This window comes from Eubalaena glacialis, chromosome 14 (assembly GCF_028564815.1).
Source record: "Eubalaena glacialis isolate mEubGla1 chromosome 14, mEubGla1.1.hap2.+ XY, whole genome shotgun sequence".
Lineage (NCBI taxonomy): Eukaryota > Metazoa > Chordata > Mammalia > Artiodactyla > Balaenidae > Eubalaena > Eubalaena glacialis.
In genome coordinates this window covers 25,657,096-25,673,945 of record NC_083729.1, presented here as the reverse complement: position 1 = coordinate 25,673,945, position 16,850 = coordinate 25,657,096, and the positions used below count along the sequence as shown (strand labels likewise).

The window sequence follows — 16,850 nt, the reverse complement described above, 5'->3', positions numbered from 1 at the left end:
GACTTTTTCCCGGACTCCCTCCTGGCTAGCTGTGGTGCACTAACCCCTTCAGGCTGTGTTCACGCAGCCAACCCCAGTCCTCTCCCTGCGATCCGACCGAAGCCCGAGCCTCAGCTCCCAGCCACCGCCCGCCCCGGCGGGTGAGCAGACAAGCCTCTTGTGCTGGTGAGTGCTGGTTGGCACCGATCCTCTGTGCAGGAATCTCTCCACTTTGCCCTCCGCACCCCTGTTGCTGTGCTCTCCTCCATGGCCCCGAAGCTCCCCGCTCTGCCACCTGCAGTCTCCGCCCACGAAGGGGCTTCCTAGTGTGTGGAAACCTTTCCTCCTTCACAGCTCCCTCCCACTGGAGCAGGTCCTGTCCCTATTCTTTTGTCTCTGTTTTTTCTTTTTTCTTTTGTCCTACCCAGGTACGTGGGGAGTTTCTTGCCTTTTGGGAGGTCTGAGGTCTTCTGCCAGCATTCAGTAGGTGTTCTGTAGGAGTTGTTCCACATGTAGGTGTATTTTTGATGTATTTGTGGGGAGGAAGGTGATCTCCACGTCTTACTCTTCCGCCATCTTGAAGCTCCCCCCCTCCTTTGCTTTTGAAGGGTCATTTTCCCAGATAAAAAATTATTGTTTGACATTTTTTTTTGTCAGCATACTGAATATGTCATTCCACTGCCTGCTTGCCTCCATGGTTTCTGATGAGATATCAGCTAGTATTCTATTGCATGTGGTGAGTTGCTTCTCTCTTGCTGTTTTCAAGACTCTCTCTTTGTCTTTGTCTTTCATCAGTTTGATCATGATGTATCTACATTTGGATATCTGTGAGTCTATCTACGTGGAGTTCACTGAGCTTCTTGGATGTGTTGATTAATGTTTGTCATCAAGTTCTGAAGTTTTTGGACATTATTTCTGCACATATTCTTTCTGTCCCTTTGTCATTATCTCTGTGTCCTACAGACTTCTGAACCTCTGTTTATTTTTCTCCATTCTTTTTTCTCTCTATTCCTCAGACTAGAATAATTCAATTAACCTATCTTCAATTTCATTGATTGTTTCTTCTGCCTGCTCAAGTCTACTGCTAAGTCCCTCTAGTGAAATTTTCATTTCAGTTGTTATACTTTTCAACTCCAGATTTTTATTTGGTTCCTTTTTATAATTTTGATCTCTACTGATATTCTTTATTTGATAGTCTCTCATTCTTATAAATTCATTTAGTTCTTTAGACATGGTTTCCTTAGCCCTTTGAACTTATTTAAAATAGTCAATTTAAAGTTTTTGCCCAGTAAGTCCAATGTCTGGGTTTCTCAGAGACAGTGTCAATTGGTTGCATTTTTCCCTATGTATGGGTCATAGTTTCTTGTTTCTTTGCATGTTCCATACTTTATTGTTGAAAACTAAGCATTTCAAATAATACTGTGTAGCAACTCTGGAAATCAGATTCTCTCTACCTCCCAGGGTTTGTTGTTGCTGTTTGCCTAGTAGCTTTTCTGAACTCATTCTATGAAGCCTTCTTCTTGGTTGGTGTGGGCACTGAAGTCACTACTTGGTTTTCTTAATGACCAGTTAATGATCAGGCAGAGATTTCCTTAAACACCTGGGACCAATAAGTCTCCCAGTCTTTGCCAAGGGCCTCTGTGTGCATCTTAGAGAAGTCCTTCAGCAACCACTCATGTAGATTACAACTCTGCTTTGGCCTCACTTGCTACTTGCACAGACCTCAAGGTCAATCAGAGGTGAGAGCTTAGGACATTTTCCGGTCTTCCTTTGAGTATGTGCATGGCCCTATGTCTAGATTCTAGAAATATGTATGAGATTTTCAAAGCCCCTATGGGCATCTTATTCCTCAGTCTTTCCTTTTAAGCTTTTTGATTAGTCTAATATTTGCCCCACCTGTTATCCATTACCTCAGGCCACTGTGCTGCTAAAACATTCAAAAACATCCCCCCATCCCCAGAAAGTTTTAGCACTAGGTAGGTTTGAGTGAGGTGGACTAAAGACATGCCGTTTGAGTGGAGTCTTTCAGGGAACTACCAGACAGGTAAAATAATGACTTCTCTTTGGAAATGGGGCTTTGAAAGAGCTCAAGCCCTGTTTTGCTCCCTCCAATCCTGGGAATGGAAGCTGTTACTTTTCAACGCTGTGCAGAACTGGAAAGTGGGAGATGGGATTAAGGTTAGTTGAAAATGCCACAAAACTTGCTGTCCTTCCTGAGATTTAGCCTTTTTCTTGCCTAAATGCTCCTGGGTTGCTGCAAGCCTTGGTTGGTTCCCAGAGGTCTGACTTTTTTGTCAGTTTTTTTGTTTTTCTTTTATGGAGGAGTGCTCTTGGAGGTTCCCCTTCTGCAGTTTTGCTCTTTTAATTAATTTTTAAATTTAAGAGTACAGTTGACCCTTGAACAGTATGGGTGTTAGGGGAACTGACCCTCCAAGCAATTGAAAAATCCATGTGTACCTCATAGTCAGTCCTCCATATCTGTGGTTCCTCAGTCAATGCCATTCCTCCTTATCTGAGGTTCTGCATCCCTGCATTCAACCAACCCTGTATAGTGTAGTACTGTAGTATTTACTATTGAAAAAAATTCGTGGATAAGTTGACCTGGGCAGTTCAAACCCCCATTGTTCAAAGGTCAATGGTGTTTCTAACATTTGTGAGATTTGGGAGTGGGTGTTTCACAAGTTAGTTTTAAAGTTCACATGAAAAATAAACAGTGAAGCGTAACTTGAAAATCCTTAAAAAAAGTAATGATGTAAGAACAGCCCCACCTAGTATTAAGACATATTTTAAAAGTACAATTATTAAAATAACATAGTACTGACAATAAATAGATCAATGGAACGGAAACAAGAGTCTAGAAGACAAACCAATATGTATGATAATTTAGTGTATAATATCAATGGCAATGTGTGTCAGTGAGGAAGAGATATTTAGTAAATTTACTAACATTAGGAAAAAATTATGTTGGATTCTTATCTAATTTCTTGCAGCAAAATAAATTCCAAATGTATCAAAGGTTTAAACATAAAATGAAAAATCATTAAAATAATGGGAAAATATTCTTTTCTATTTTAACATCTTTATTGGAGTATAATTGCTTTACAATGGTGTGTTAGCTTCTGCTTTATATCAAAGTGAATCAGCTATGCGTATACATATATCCCCATATCTCCTCCCTCTTGCGTCTGCCTCCCAGCTTCCCTATCCCACCCCTCTAGGTGGTCACAAAGCACCGAGCTGACCTCCCTGTGCTATGCGGCTGCTTCCCACTAGCTATCTATTTTACATTTGGTAGTGTGTATATCCATGCCACTCTCTCACTTCGTCCCAGCTTACCCTTCCCCTTCCCTGTGTCCTCAAGCCCATTCTCTACGTCTGCATCTTTATTCCCATCCTGCCCCTAGGTTCATCAAAACCATATATTTTGTTTTTTTTAGATTACATATATATGTGTTAGCATATGGTATTTGTTTTTCTCTTTCGGACTTACTTCACTCTGTATGACAGACTCTATGTACATCCACCTCACTACAAATAACTCAATTTCGTTTCTTTTTATGGCTGAGTAATATTCCATTGTATATATGTGCCACATCTTCTTTATCCACTCATCTGTCGATGGACACTTAGGTTGCTTCCATGCCCTGGCTATTGTAAATAGTGCTGCAATGAACATTGTGGTACGTGACTCTTTTTGAATTATGGTTTTCTCAGGGTATATGCCCAGTAGTGGGATTGCTGGGTCGTATGGTAGTTCTATTTTTAGTTTTTTAAGGAACCTCCATACTGTTCTCCATAGTGGCTGTATCAATTTACATTCCCACCAACAGTGCAAGAGTGTTCCCTTATCTCCACACCCTCTCCAGCATTTGTTGTTTATAGATTTTCTGATGATGCCCATTCTAACTGGTGTGAGGTGATACCTCATTGTAGTTTTGATTTGCATTTCTCTAATGATTAGTGATGTTGAGCATTCTTTCATGTGTTTCTTGGCAATCTGTATATCTTCTTTGGAGAAATGTCTATTTAGGTCTTCTGCCCATTTTTGGATTGGGTTGTTTGTTTTTTTGATATTGAGCTGCATGAGCTACTTGTAAATTTTGGAGATTAATCCTTTGTCAGTTGCTTCATTTGCAAATATTTTCTCCCATTCTGAGGGTTGTCTTTTTGTCTTGTTTATGGTTTCCTTTGCTGTGCAAAAGCTTTTAAGTTTCATTAGGTCCCATTTGTTTATTTTTGTTTTTATTTCCATTTCTCTCGGAGGTGGGTCAAAAAGGATCCTGCTGTGATTTATGTCATAGAGTGTTCTGCCTATGTTTTCCTCTAAGAGTTTTACAGTGTCTGGCCTTACATTTAGGTCTTTAATCCATTTTGAGTTTATTTTTATGTATGGTGTTAGAGAGTGTTCTAATTTCATTCTTTTACATGTAGCTGTCCAGTTTTCCCAGCACCACTTATTGAAGAGGCTGTCTTTTCTCCATTGTATATTCTTGCCTCCTTTATCAAAAATAAGGCGACCATATGTGTGTGGGTTGGGAAAATTATCTTTGAGTAAGTAAAACACTATGGAAGGAACTCAAATATTCATCAAAGTAAAATAGATAAGCACATGTGGTATATTCATACATGACAATAATATACAACAATGAAAATAAATGAACTATAGCCATCCACAACAACATGCTTGAGTCTTAGAAACATAATGATGAGTCTCCTTTCATATGGAATTAAATATGAGCAAAATAAACTATATTTTTAGGGATGCATACAAATGAGGTAAAATTGTAAAGAAGCAAAAGGAAATGATTATTACAGGAATCAAGATGGTGGTTACCTCTGGGGTAATGGTGGTACTGTGAACAGGAGGGACCCATAGGAGGCTTCTGGGTGATGGCAATATTCCGTTTCTTGACTTGGGTTAGTGACTTTATGGGTGTTTATTTGATAGTAATTCATTAAACTATTCACATAGGTTTATGAACTTTCCTGTATGATGGTTATATTGCACCATAAAAGAAGAAAAATCAAAAACAGGACATAGTTTGCTGTCTAGTATTTAGCATTATATCTTGGGCAAATTTTAATTTTGACATTATTTATATTTTTTAACGTCTTCCTAGATTCCTCTATATTCATAGTTCCTAGTATTTAAAGGACTCTCTCACTTTTCTCAAGGGGTTCTGCAGCCCACTTTCTAGGGAATGCTACAATATCAGTAATTAAATTATATTAGAGAGACATATGGAAAGCCACATATGTCTGAACGACTCCTATCACAATTCCATTCCACTGCTACGTGGGATAAGCCTGGCTTTAACTTTCTTCCAGTATAATCTGGATTTCACTTCTAGATCCATATAAAGCTGATCTCCAGTCCTGTGTTTATAGGATTGAATTTATTCACTTAATTTATAAGGATGAAATTTACCTTTCACGGCTGTTGTGGCTTGAAATGCATGGTGGCTACTATGCATTTTAATGAAACAAGACAAATAATAGCCTAAATGATTGCTCTAGAACCAGATAATAATGTTCTTTCATTGCATACATTTAAGGGAAATGGTTTTTAAAAATGGGTTTGATGTGATTGCCTGTTGCTTCATCTCATTGATTGATTTTTTTTTTTTTTTTTTAACAATGGATCCTGACCTTTCTTCCATATACCCTAGGACATTTGTTTACTCACTGCTCACTAGAGGGAGGCCGTTTCCAGTTGTATTCCTTTTCAGAGGCTTTGTCTTCTGCATGGGAAATGGACTCCTCCAAGGCTACTATCTGGTTTACTGTGCTGAATACCCTGCTGAGTGGTACACAGACATACGGTTTAGTTTGGGTAAGTGAATCTGACTGCTTCTCACCCATACCCCAGTTAACACCCCTTCCCACAGGCTAAATCACCATTACCTCTCCCTATCCTATTGCAATAACCTTCCAAGGATTCCATTCCCCCCACCCCCACCCCACGACCACCTCCACCCTGGTCTTTTCTCTGTATAGCAGCCTGAGAGATCTTTGAAAAACATCATGTCATTACCCATCTCAAAACCCTCCAATGCATTTCTGTTACTCTCAGGATAAGATACAAATTTCTTACCACTGCCTATGAAACCCAAATGTTCTTGGTCCTGCCCCATTTCCTGACTTCATTTCCTATCTCCATCCATCTCACTGTGCTGTAGCCTCAGTGGCTTTCCTGCTGGACCTGGAATACTCAAGTTTGTCCTGCTCCAGAGCTGTTGTACAGACTACACCCTCTGTGTAGAATGCTCAGTCCCTGTATACTCGGGGAGCTTGCTCCCTCCCTTTATTTAGGTCTCTATTAATTCACACCTCCTCAGAGAGACTTTTCCTGACCACCTATCCAAAACAGTAGAAAACACTGATCATTGAATTTTTTTCATTATCTGCAAGAGGAACTAAAGTTCTTTACTAAAGTAAAGGTTCAACTGTTTGTACATTATTTTGGCTCAAAGGAAAAAGGCAGAGATTATCCTTAATCCCTCTCTTTACATCACATATCACGTTCTCTCCATCAGCTTAGTACAGCTGCCTCTAGTTTTAAAACATGTGCCGACTGAGCTCAGCTCTCCATGACCGCACTAACTTCATCCTGGTCTGAGCCAGGATGACCTCTTGCCTGGACTGCCATGGTGACCTTTAGGCTAAACTTCCTACTTCCAGTCCTGACCTTCAGTAGCTCCTTCTCCACACAGCAGTCAGAGGGAACATTTGAACACACGAATGGCCAGAGGATTAGTTGTACGAATGCTGGTACATGCACCCAATGGAGTATTCTGGAGCCACAAAAACAATCAAACAAAGCAAAACAAAAGCAAGGAATGTCTCTGTGCTCATTTGGAGACATCTCTAGAACATGTGGTTAAATAAAAATAAAGTGTGCACAGTGTGTATAGTATGCTGCTTTTTGTGTAAAAAATTGGAGGAGGAACTATTGGATTGATAAAAAAGAAACTTTTTAAAAAGGGTATCTGTAGGGCTTGGGGTAAAGAGAATGGAATGGTGGGCAGAAATTTGCTTTTAATATAGTTTTGTCCTTTGAATCATGAAACTTCATAACTTAATTAAAAATCCAAATGAAAGTCGCTCAACGCTGAGAACAGATAAATAAATGTACCTAACTGTATAGTTATTAAACTGATCCCATAACCACACAAGAAAATGATTTATGCCAGTTTACAGGAAATACAAAGAATAAAATAAGTTAGATGCCACCATGAGGAAGTAAGCCAGTCTTATCTAGAAAGGGGGGCTTTCTGAGGGACCACTGTCTGGTCTTTTTAAGAAGTCAGTGTCCTAAAAAAAAAAAAAAGACAGGGGTCTGGGCTAGATGAAAATGGCCTTAAAGGATGTAATGACCAGATGTCAGATGTGGTCCTATATTGGACTTTGGTTTACACGAACCAGCTAGAAGTGGTATTCTGGGGACATTTGAGGAAATTGGAATATGCCTAGATGTTACGTAAGATGAAGATCTGGAAGGACATGCACCAAAGTGTTTAATGGTGGTAGTTCCTGGGTGGTAGGAACAAAGTGTCTTGGTTTTCTTATTTCTGCTAATTAGCATTTCATCTTCCACAAAACATATATACTTCTTTTGTAATGATAATAAACTGACATCAGATCCTATTCTCCCCTGCTTAAAACCTGCCATCGGCTTCCTGTTGCAGTTAAAAATCCACACTCCTCACCATATCCTGTGGAGCTTGATGGGATTTTGAAAGTTACCATCCTCTTCTCATCTCCTCATTACCAACCCCCCGCCAACCCCCCCCCCCCCCCCCCCCCCCCCCCCGTCTATGTTAAACCATTAACTGTAGCACCTTCCTTCTGTTTCTTAGACATGCTAAACCTATACTAGCCTCAGGACCTTTGCATCTATTAGTCCCTCTACCAGAATGCTCTTCCTCAGATCTTTGTATTCTCATTATTCAAATCATAGGACAGATGCCAGATCTTCAGAAAAGCTTTCCCTATTGACCTCATCTAAAGTAGAGATACTTCCTCCCCACCCCAATTCACTCCTTATCTCCTTATCCTACTTTGATTTTCTGCTTTGTAGTGATATTATGTGATTTAAAATTTTTCATTATTTTAATTCATTTCTGTGTTTCTCCACTGAAATGTAAGCTCTATGAGAACAGACACCTTGACTGTTTTTCTCACTACTATATCCCTGGTGTTTAGGACAGTGCTTGGTACATAGTAAGACCTCAACACATGTTATCTGAATAAATGAATGAAAGAATCAACACATGAATGAGTCTCATACCATCCTTGTAAGATAGGTACTGTTAGAATCTACATTTTACAGATAAGAAAACTGAGGCTGAGAGAGGTTAAGTGACTTGTCCAAGGACACACAGACATCGAATCTAAGGTGCCTGCTTTTCCACTGCTGTGCATGCTATCTCCCCTCCCTCTCCCACCCCCTTGTCCTCCCTCCACCGGTGTCCCTTCCCAGGTTTCCTTTCTTCCAGGCTAATAATCTTTTGACAAGACAACATTATCAATCATTGTTTCATATCATAGCAAATGAGGTGAGAGTAGATGTGACTGTTTTTAATTCAACTGTTCTTGCTTTTTGCCTGATGTATTTTGTTTTTTTAGATTTATTTTATTATATTTTTATTTTTGTCTGCGTTGGGTCTTTGTTGCTGCGTGTGTGCTTTCTCTAGTTGCGGCAAACGGGGGCTACTCTTTGTTGCGGTGCATGGGCTTCTCATTGTGGTGCCTTCTCTTGTTGCAGAGCACGGGCTCTAGGTGCACAGGCTTCAGTAGTTGCAGCATGTGGGCTCAGTAGTTGCGGCACACAGGCTTCAGTAGTTGTGGTGAGCGGGCTCAGTAGTTGTGGCTTGCGGGCTTAGTTGCTCCGTGGCATGTTGGATCTTCCTGGACCAGGGATCGAACCTATGTCCCCTACACTAGCAGGCAGATTCTTAACCACTGTGCCACCAGGGAAGTCCCCTGCCTGATGTATTTTGATCAGCACAAATACACTTGGCTGAGAGCTGGGGTTGGGCGTCTATGTGGAACAGTGAGTGATTCTGGGCCCATTGGGACGTAATACATAGCATCCCTGACCCCAGCTCTCCTCATCTCAGACCAGGGCCCTTTCTGTACCTGTGAATGGGGAAGGGGAGTGTGTGTGTGAACTGGCCGTGGTGGAAACCAGTTTGCTAGGTGCCAAGCTCTCCAATTACTTCCATGAGCGTGGGTATATCAATCAGTAGTGCTCTCAGCAATAAGTCACAGAAACCCAACTCTTAGTGACTTAAATAATTAAGAATTTATATTTCTTACGTAACAAGGTTGTCCGAAGGTAGGTGGCTTCGGCATTCCTTCAGCTGCTTGCTGGTGTCCTTAAGATCCCAGGCACTTTCTGCTCCACTGTTGTGAGCATATTTACTTCTAGTCCTCATCACAGTCACTTCATGGTTGCAAGACGTTTCCTGTAGCTCAAGGCATCGCATCTGGCAACCAAGGAAGAGGGAGGCCATAGAGGCACTGGTCCCATTTGGCCCCCTTTATCAGAAAAGCAAAAGATTTCCAAGGAAACCTCCAGAAGACGTCCCTTTACATCCTCTTGGCAGAACTAGGTCACAAGACCGTCTCTCAGCCTCTGTAGTGGGGGTGGCAAAGGAGAAGGGATTAGAGTTGGCTGTTGAGTTTACTGACCATGGTTTGATTATCTGTGAATGGGCTGAAAGCTTGCTATTTATTCATTCATTTATTTGTTTATTTACTTATTTAAGTATTGCATGATGGTAGGGCCTCCCTCTCTCCTTTCCCACTTGCCTCTATCACGTGACACTGTGCATTTTCAGCCCTTTGGTTTATGAAACAGCACAGCCCCTTCATTCAAGTTTAGGACCAGGGTTAGTTGCCCCCTCCTCCCCTTTTTGCCTTAGTTTCATTCTTAAAATTCAAAGTCAAATGCCCTTCCCTTCATTTTTAGAAAAACAACAACAACAACAAAAACTTTAGATTGTGAGAAAAACACCAAAAACAGGATACATTTTTAACTTCTCCCTCTCTTCTTTGCCAAGGTGTCTTCTTATTTATTTTGGGAATGGGAATCAACATTCATAGTGACTATATATTGCGCCAGCTCAGGAAGCCTGGAGAAATCATCTATAGGATTCCACAAGGTAATGTCTCCCCTGCCCTCCAGATTCCCACTCCTCCTTGAGAGCCTGTCTCAGGAATTACACTATGAGTAACAAAGGGACAGGGGGCAGAGAGGGCACAGATGACACAATATATCCCAATATGTTCCTGACTTCTCCTCCACATCCCATCCTACCCCACAGCACATTTGCAGTCCTCATCTGAACCTGGAAGTTCAAGAGAAGAGCCCCCAGGATGGTTCATGATCACAATACCCTGAAGGTGGGGGGAGGGGGGGGTTTGGGGTAGGGTGAAAGTAGGCTGCCTCTTAGTTGCAGTAGGTAAGATTATTATGTGCTGTACTGGGGTTCTCCAGAGAAATAGAACCAATAGAATATAGATATAGATATTGATAAATAAAGAGATTTATTATGAGGAATTGGCTCACATGACTATGGAGGCTGAGAAATCCCATGATCTTCCATCTACAAGGTGGAGCCCGCAGAGAGTAGGCAGTGTAATTTCCAGTCTGAGTCCCAAGGCCTGAGAACTGGGAGAGCTTCCGTGTAAGTTCCAGTCTGAATGCAGGAGAAGACCAATGTCCCAGCTCAAAAACAGAGAGTGAATTCTCCCTTACCCTGTTTTTTGTTCTATTCAGGCCTCCAGTGGATTGGATGCCCATCAACCCTGGGGAGGACAATCTGCTTTACTCTGTCTGTTGATTCAAATGTTAATCTTATCCAGAAACACCCTCACGGGCACACCCAGAAATAATGGTCAACCAAATATCTGGGCACCCCATGGCCAGTCAACTTGACACAAAAAATTAACAATCGTATGTACGGGGTGTCCATCCTTCCTAGGTTAGCAAATGAAGCCTAATCATGCATGACCAACAAATTTGTCCTCTTCAATAAGTCTTACTAGACTTAACCTAGTGAGTAGTCAGGGGGTAGTATTTGTTTATTTCCTGCCACTCGTATGTTCTAAAAGGTGTAGAGAACCATATTTACTTAATCAAAAATTAGGATGGGAAGTCTAACAAGTGCAAGTGCATTTTCAGAGATAAAGGTGCAGAATATTTGAAGTCCTAACTGTTCCCAAGTAACCAAGGTGTGAGGTTGACAAGTATAAGCAGGTGGGAGTGAATTCGTCCAAGTCATCCTTCAACATTTTTAGGTGGGTATTTGTGTAGGTCAATGGCTCTCACCCTTTTTGATGTAAATACAACTCTTTATTTACATTTAAAAATTACTGAATTACAACATGATGTTGGCACAGACTAATATCCACTGATTAAAAAAATAATGACAAAGCTACTTTGAATTCGGTAACACTTAAATGAATTTGAATGTTGCTAACATCCTTTCAGTACCTACATCAAACAAAAATAATACTGTACGTTGAGATACACCATTTGCTATATTCACAGACTATTTATAGACCCTTTGCAGTAGGCCAGTGTTTCCTCCTGGGGAATTACAGATCAGGAACTGCTGATGCAATATCATCTTAAGGAAGATAACTTTAAGGAGCTTTGATTTTTTAAGTCTTCATTCAGTAACTAGAAAAATAGAGAAGAGCAGAGAAAGCTCTTAAAAGTTAAATTGCCAAGGTTAGTCTCCAACTATTAAGTTATGTTAGATAATGACTTAAAAACAAAATATTCTTTGTATAAGTATGGAAAGAAAAAATTGTTTGGGGTGAAACTTTCCCAGTTTAGTGTGGGGCAGAAATATTGAGTGTAGATATATTTCCTAACATTATAAATGTGTTGATTTCTAGATACAGTTTTGAGGTCAGACATAGAGGTTGGATAGAAAAGGAAATCTTTAAAATCAATAGAAACAGACTTCACCAGCCTCCAGTAGGGCAAAACCCCTGCAGCTCCCACTCTGTACTTTAAACTTGAACGGAGTGTACTGCTTTGCAGAAGTGGGAGGGCAAATGCCAAAGGAGAATCTAATTCTCACATCAGTTCAGGTTTGTATTATTTTCACGTGCTGTGTTCTTTTAATTTGTGTGCGGTGGACGTGCTGTGTGGGTGTCCAGGGAAGGAGTGAGGAGGTGAGTGGTAGCTGGAAATGTTACTTAATAGAACGAAACAATCCCCAACCTCCTGCACCTCATCCTTGTCCTGTCCGGAACCAGTAGTCCAGCAGCTGTTGGAGATTTGGATGGAGCCCATCCAGCAGTTGGGGCCACTCCTCACGATTCCAGGATGTTCTGAGGGCTACAGGATGCTGATGCTGTTTTCCCTTCTCCCCAAGAGGATTCCACCAAACTCCCATTACTCTGAAGGCAGTCTCCAGCCCCACATTCATCCTAGGTTCCCTTATGTATTTTGGAACAAAGCACAGGGGTTTTAATGCGGCAATGATCTAGCACTGATGATTGACTTGTTGATTCTTCTGCACGCAGGTGGCTTGTTCACGTACGTTTCTGGAGCCAATTTCCTTGGCGAGATCATTGAATGGATTGGCTATGCCCTGGCCACTTGGTCCCTCCCAGCACTTGCATTTGCATTTTTCTCACTTTGTTTCCTTGGGCTGAGAGCTTTTCACCACCATAGGTAAACTTTTCAATCAAGGTGGCAGCGTCCACGTAGCTTTCTTCTCCAAATAGGATTTTATTAACACACGGAGTCAGATACAGACACCGAAGAGATTTTTTTTTTTTTTTTTTTACAAGGTAAGGTTGATACAGTTATCCAGATGGATAAATTCTGACTTTTTGGATTTTCACTGAAGTTGGAATTTAGCTGGATGACAGTAACAGTAACAATTTTTTTTCTTCCTATAAGCAAAAACAAACCCAGGTAGACAGGAGCATCAAAGTGACTTGGGAAGCCACATGCCTCCTTGTTGAAGAAGGCTTCCCAGAGAGAAGCACTCAGTGTCCACATGAGTTAGTTGACCCAGGCTCTGTGCCCTCCTATCAGGCTTATCTGGTAATGGCTGCTGTTTGGCAGTGGGCTACAGGTAAGAGGAGGTACAAGACGTAGATTCCATTTCCGTGCTTCAATTCACTTCCGCCACATCTCTCCAAGTGTGTTCCATAGGTGGGAGCCCAGGTTGCACTTTCCAAAGCTTCACAGGTAATTCTGAGGTACAGCCAGGATGGGTAACCACTGGGGAAAAGTACTAGCCCTGTACCTAGTGTGCCTACTATTTTTAATTCTAGGTTTGGTGCTAACTGTTCAGGTAATCACAGAGCCCTGGAAACTCTAGGATTATTTTCTTGGAATCTGTGTAATACCAGGGCTTATTTGGGTACTCTCCTCCTTCCTCTACCTCCACCCTCCATAAATCATTACCAAGGTCATTGCTGGCTTCCTGGAAAGATAGGGTCAACAATTATGTACTTGTGTGGTGCAGTTTCAGGACTGTGCCATCTGTTGGGGAATGCTGGGAATTGCAGGGGTTTAGACCCATTCCCCTGTAGGTCTAGCCTAAAGCTTTACTAACTCCTACCTCCCTCCCAATCCCTGAACCTGGGATGGGGTGAGGACAAAAGAGTTAAGGAAAAGTATCACCGGAAGGGAAAGGATTACATACTAAGTTGCTATCAGGCTGTAAAGGCAAATGTCAGATCCCTTCGCTGTAATGGGGCTGGAGGAAAGAGAAAGCCTGTGGTTACTGGTGACAGAGGGGATGGATGCCCAAAGAGAGAATGGGCTTGGAACCAGGACCCTGAAGGAACCCCTTATACTCCTGCATAGGTGTTTCAGTCCCGCTAATGATTAATTTCAAAGTTTTGAAGGTTTAAGTAAGAATGTGTTCTTTTCCTTGGAGTGGAATTTATGCAGAGACCTGTGAGAAATGAATGAAACAGCAACTCTCCTCATGACCTATTCTTACCCCCTCCTTTGCTTGGTGGGGAAGGGCGCCAGAGGGTCCCCAGCCTGAAAGGGAGTCAGTGTAATAGTTCTCCCGCATTCAGGTAGGCCTGTTGCCCACCAGAGTCAGAAGGGCGGGGGAGAGGACAGGGCATCAGCCAACAGTTGGAGGGGCCTTGAGAAGGGTGGCCTGTGCTGGGCTTGGTCAGGGGAGGGATAGCAATCCCACGAGAGGGTTCTAGCTAGTACAACAGCAAAATCCAAACTGAGGCCCTGTCCTATTATGTCAGCCTGCTTCAGAGGGAAGGGCGGAGGGCATCTTTTTACAGGGCTTACTGGGGTTTGTGAGAGGCAGCTCAGCAGACCTCAAATCACAGCACGGAAAACAAGCCACCTCCTGTGACATATTAATACTATTTGTCCCCCAGTTCAAACTATGGTACTTGAACAGAGTGTACCATCTTAATTATAACTTGAGAGCTGCCAGCTTCAACTAGGTAAGAGAACAGCCCGGTCACTTAAAGGGAAAGCCTTTTTACAAGAAGTATTAGTCTCCCCGGGCTGCCGAAACAGATGACCACAAACCAAGTGGCTTAAAGAACAGAAATTTATTCTCTCACAGTTCTGAAGGCAGAAGTCTGAAATCAAGGTGTGGGCAGGGCCACGCTCTCTCTGAAGGCTCGAGGGAAGAACCCTTCCTTGCCTCTTCCTAGCTTCTGGCAGTGGCCGGCAATCTTTGGTGTTCATGGCTTATAGCTGCATCACTCTAATCCCTGCCTCTGTCTTCACGTGGCCTTCTCCCATGTGTGTCTGTTTCTGTGTCTCTTCTTCCCCTTCTCATGAGGACACCAGTCATATTGGATTAAGGGTCCACCCTGCTCCAGTATGACCTCATCTTAATAAATTATATTTGCAGCGACCCTATTTCCAAAATAAGGTCACATTCTCAGGAACTGGGGATTAGAACGTCAGCATATATTTGGGGGGAACACAATTCAACCCATAATACAAGGTAACATTTTCTTGGCCTCCCAGGCCTCATGAAGGGATATTTTTCCTGGGAACATGACCAGTTCTCTAGGGTTAACGTTGCCCATGCTCTTTGGGGTCTCTGGTTCCCTGTATTTCTCAGTTGAATCCACTGAGTACTTCTTTCTGGCTATGATGTATTTTTCATTGGGTAAAACATACATCACATAAAATTTACCATTTTAACAATTTTAAGTGTATAATCCAGTGGCATCAGGTACACTCATCATATTGTGCAGCCACCACTGCTGTCCTCTGGCTATTACTTTTTATTTCTCAACATGAGAAGCTTCAACATCTACAAGAGATAGGATGCAGGAGGGAGGAAGAAGATAGATAGATGCCCATCTGGAAGAGTCAGACCCTGAACAACTGCAGGCTGATTTGTAACAGGGATTCCAAACAGATCAAACCTCAGTCGTTGACCACTGCTTGGTTGTATTTATAATTATTCCTCTCTTGTCTTTTAGATTCTACCTCAAGATGTTTGAGGACTACCCCAAGTCTCGGAAAGCCCTCATTCCAGTCGTCTTTTAAAGAAACCAAATAAAAAGGGAACAAAGCTCCCACAATCCTGTTGAAAACCATCAAGCTGCTGAACCTGTAACTTTTTAAAGTCCCATTGTGTATATGTAATAGTAGGCCTCTGGTGTTCCGGCAGCTGGCCTGAGGATTCTGCATGGGCCCCCTTAGTGTTTCCTCCCATCCTCCCTGTCCTGATCTCCTACTGAAGCTTCAACAAGGCCCTTTGTTTTACGCAAAGACATCTACTTCTTAGCTATTCCTCCTAGAAAGTGTAAAGTTCCCTATGTATTTTTTTCTTTGAAAGACCCAAGTACAGGTGGCTTTATACCTGTTCTGTATCAGTGTAAGACAGCTCTGTAGTCGAAAAAGTTTTGAGTTGAGGGCAGTGCTTATAGAATTTATTAAAGGTGCACATTTGACACGTATACAAATCCGCAGCGATTTAAATTCTGAAGCTGCACGGACCCAGAGCAATTTTTCTTCCAAATGAAAACCCACTCACCTGGCTTTTCCTTACTTAACTGTGAAAAATGTGAAATGATTAAGTAGACTTTTAATAGGGGAGCTCTGTCTTCATATTGCTGAAAATGCAACGACGCATTGACCCCATTTCAAATTTGTGCGTTGTCTTAGTGCCTCTGTCTTCCTGCAGAGTCCACAATCCCTGTTAGAGATACCACAGGCTAATCCAGAAAGCTGGTGTGGGTTTTATTGAAGGTCAGATTTTAATGACCACAAAGAAGAAGAGATGACTCTGGTTGACTACCAAGAGCAAAAAAGTGTTTTACAATAGATGGCAAATTCTTACATTCTTAGAAACTGGTGGGAATATCCAAATAATGAGTGTCAGATAAGGAAATCACCGAATAAGAGCATATGTTGTTTGCCTGGACAAGACATGTACAATGATGGTAAAGCATCTCAGAAGCACCCAACAACTCTTCCCTTCTGGAGTTTCTGCGTCACAGTCCTCAGGATCTGATCAAGAAGGCGTTCCCTAGGGGTGCCTTGAACATCAGTTCTCAAAAGTCCTGGGAGCAGAGGCTGAAAATTGCAACCGGAGGGACGCCTCTAGGCAGAAAACCTGCTTTGTTTGGTTCCGACAGTGTTTCTCACAGAGTCTGGTTTTCTTTTTTTGTTTACATTCAAAGTTTCCAAAATTAAAAATTAGGAGGTTTCTGCATTCTCTAGTGTCCTTTAAAAAGTTGGAGGATCTGGACCCATGGAGCCAGCTAAGAGCTGGGACTGATCAGCTGGTAGACATCAGAATTTGCAGCCTCGGTGGAGGGGTCACCCTTGCATGGGTGCTGAGACTTTGGGCTCTTTAAGGAAGGGGCTGAACATTCATAAT

The 16,850-nt window shown here is 42.0% G+C and overlaps 1 protein-coding gene across 1 annotated transcript in view; it reads left to right on the top strand.

Moving 5' to 3' along the window:
- SRD5A2 (steroid 5 alpha-reductase 2) overlaps positions 1 to 15,511 on the top strand; it is a 59,468-nt gene extending 43,957 nt beyond the window's left edge. The window contains exons 2-5 of the mRNA XM_061211427.1: positions 5,649 to 5,812; positions 10,047 to 10,148; positions 12,529 to 12,679; positions 15,445 to 15,511. Coding sequence (XP_061067410.1) covers positions 5,649 to 5,812; positions 10,047 to 10,148; positions 12,529 to 12,679; positions 15,445 to 15,511 — 484 coding nt within the window. The remainder of the gene's footprint in view (positions 1 to 5,648; positions 5,813 to 10,046; positions 10,149 to 12,528; positions 12,680 to 15,444) is intronic.
- Positions 15,512 to 16,850: the final 1,339 nt, after the last annotated feature.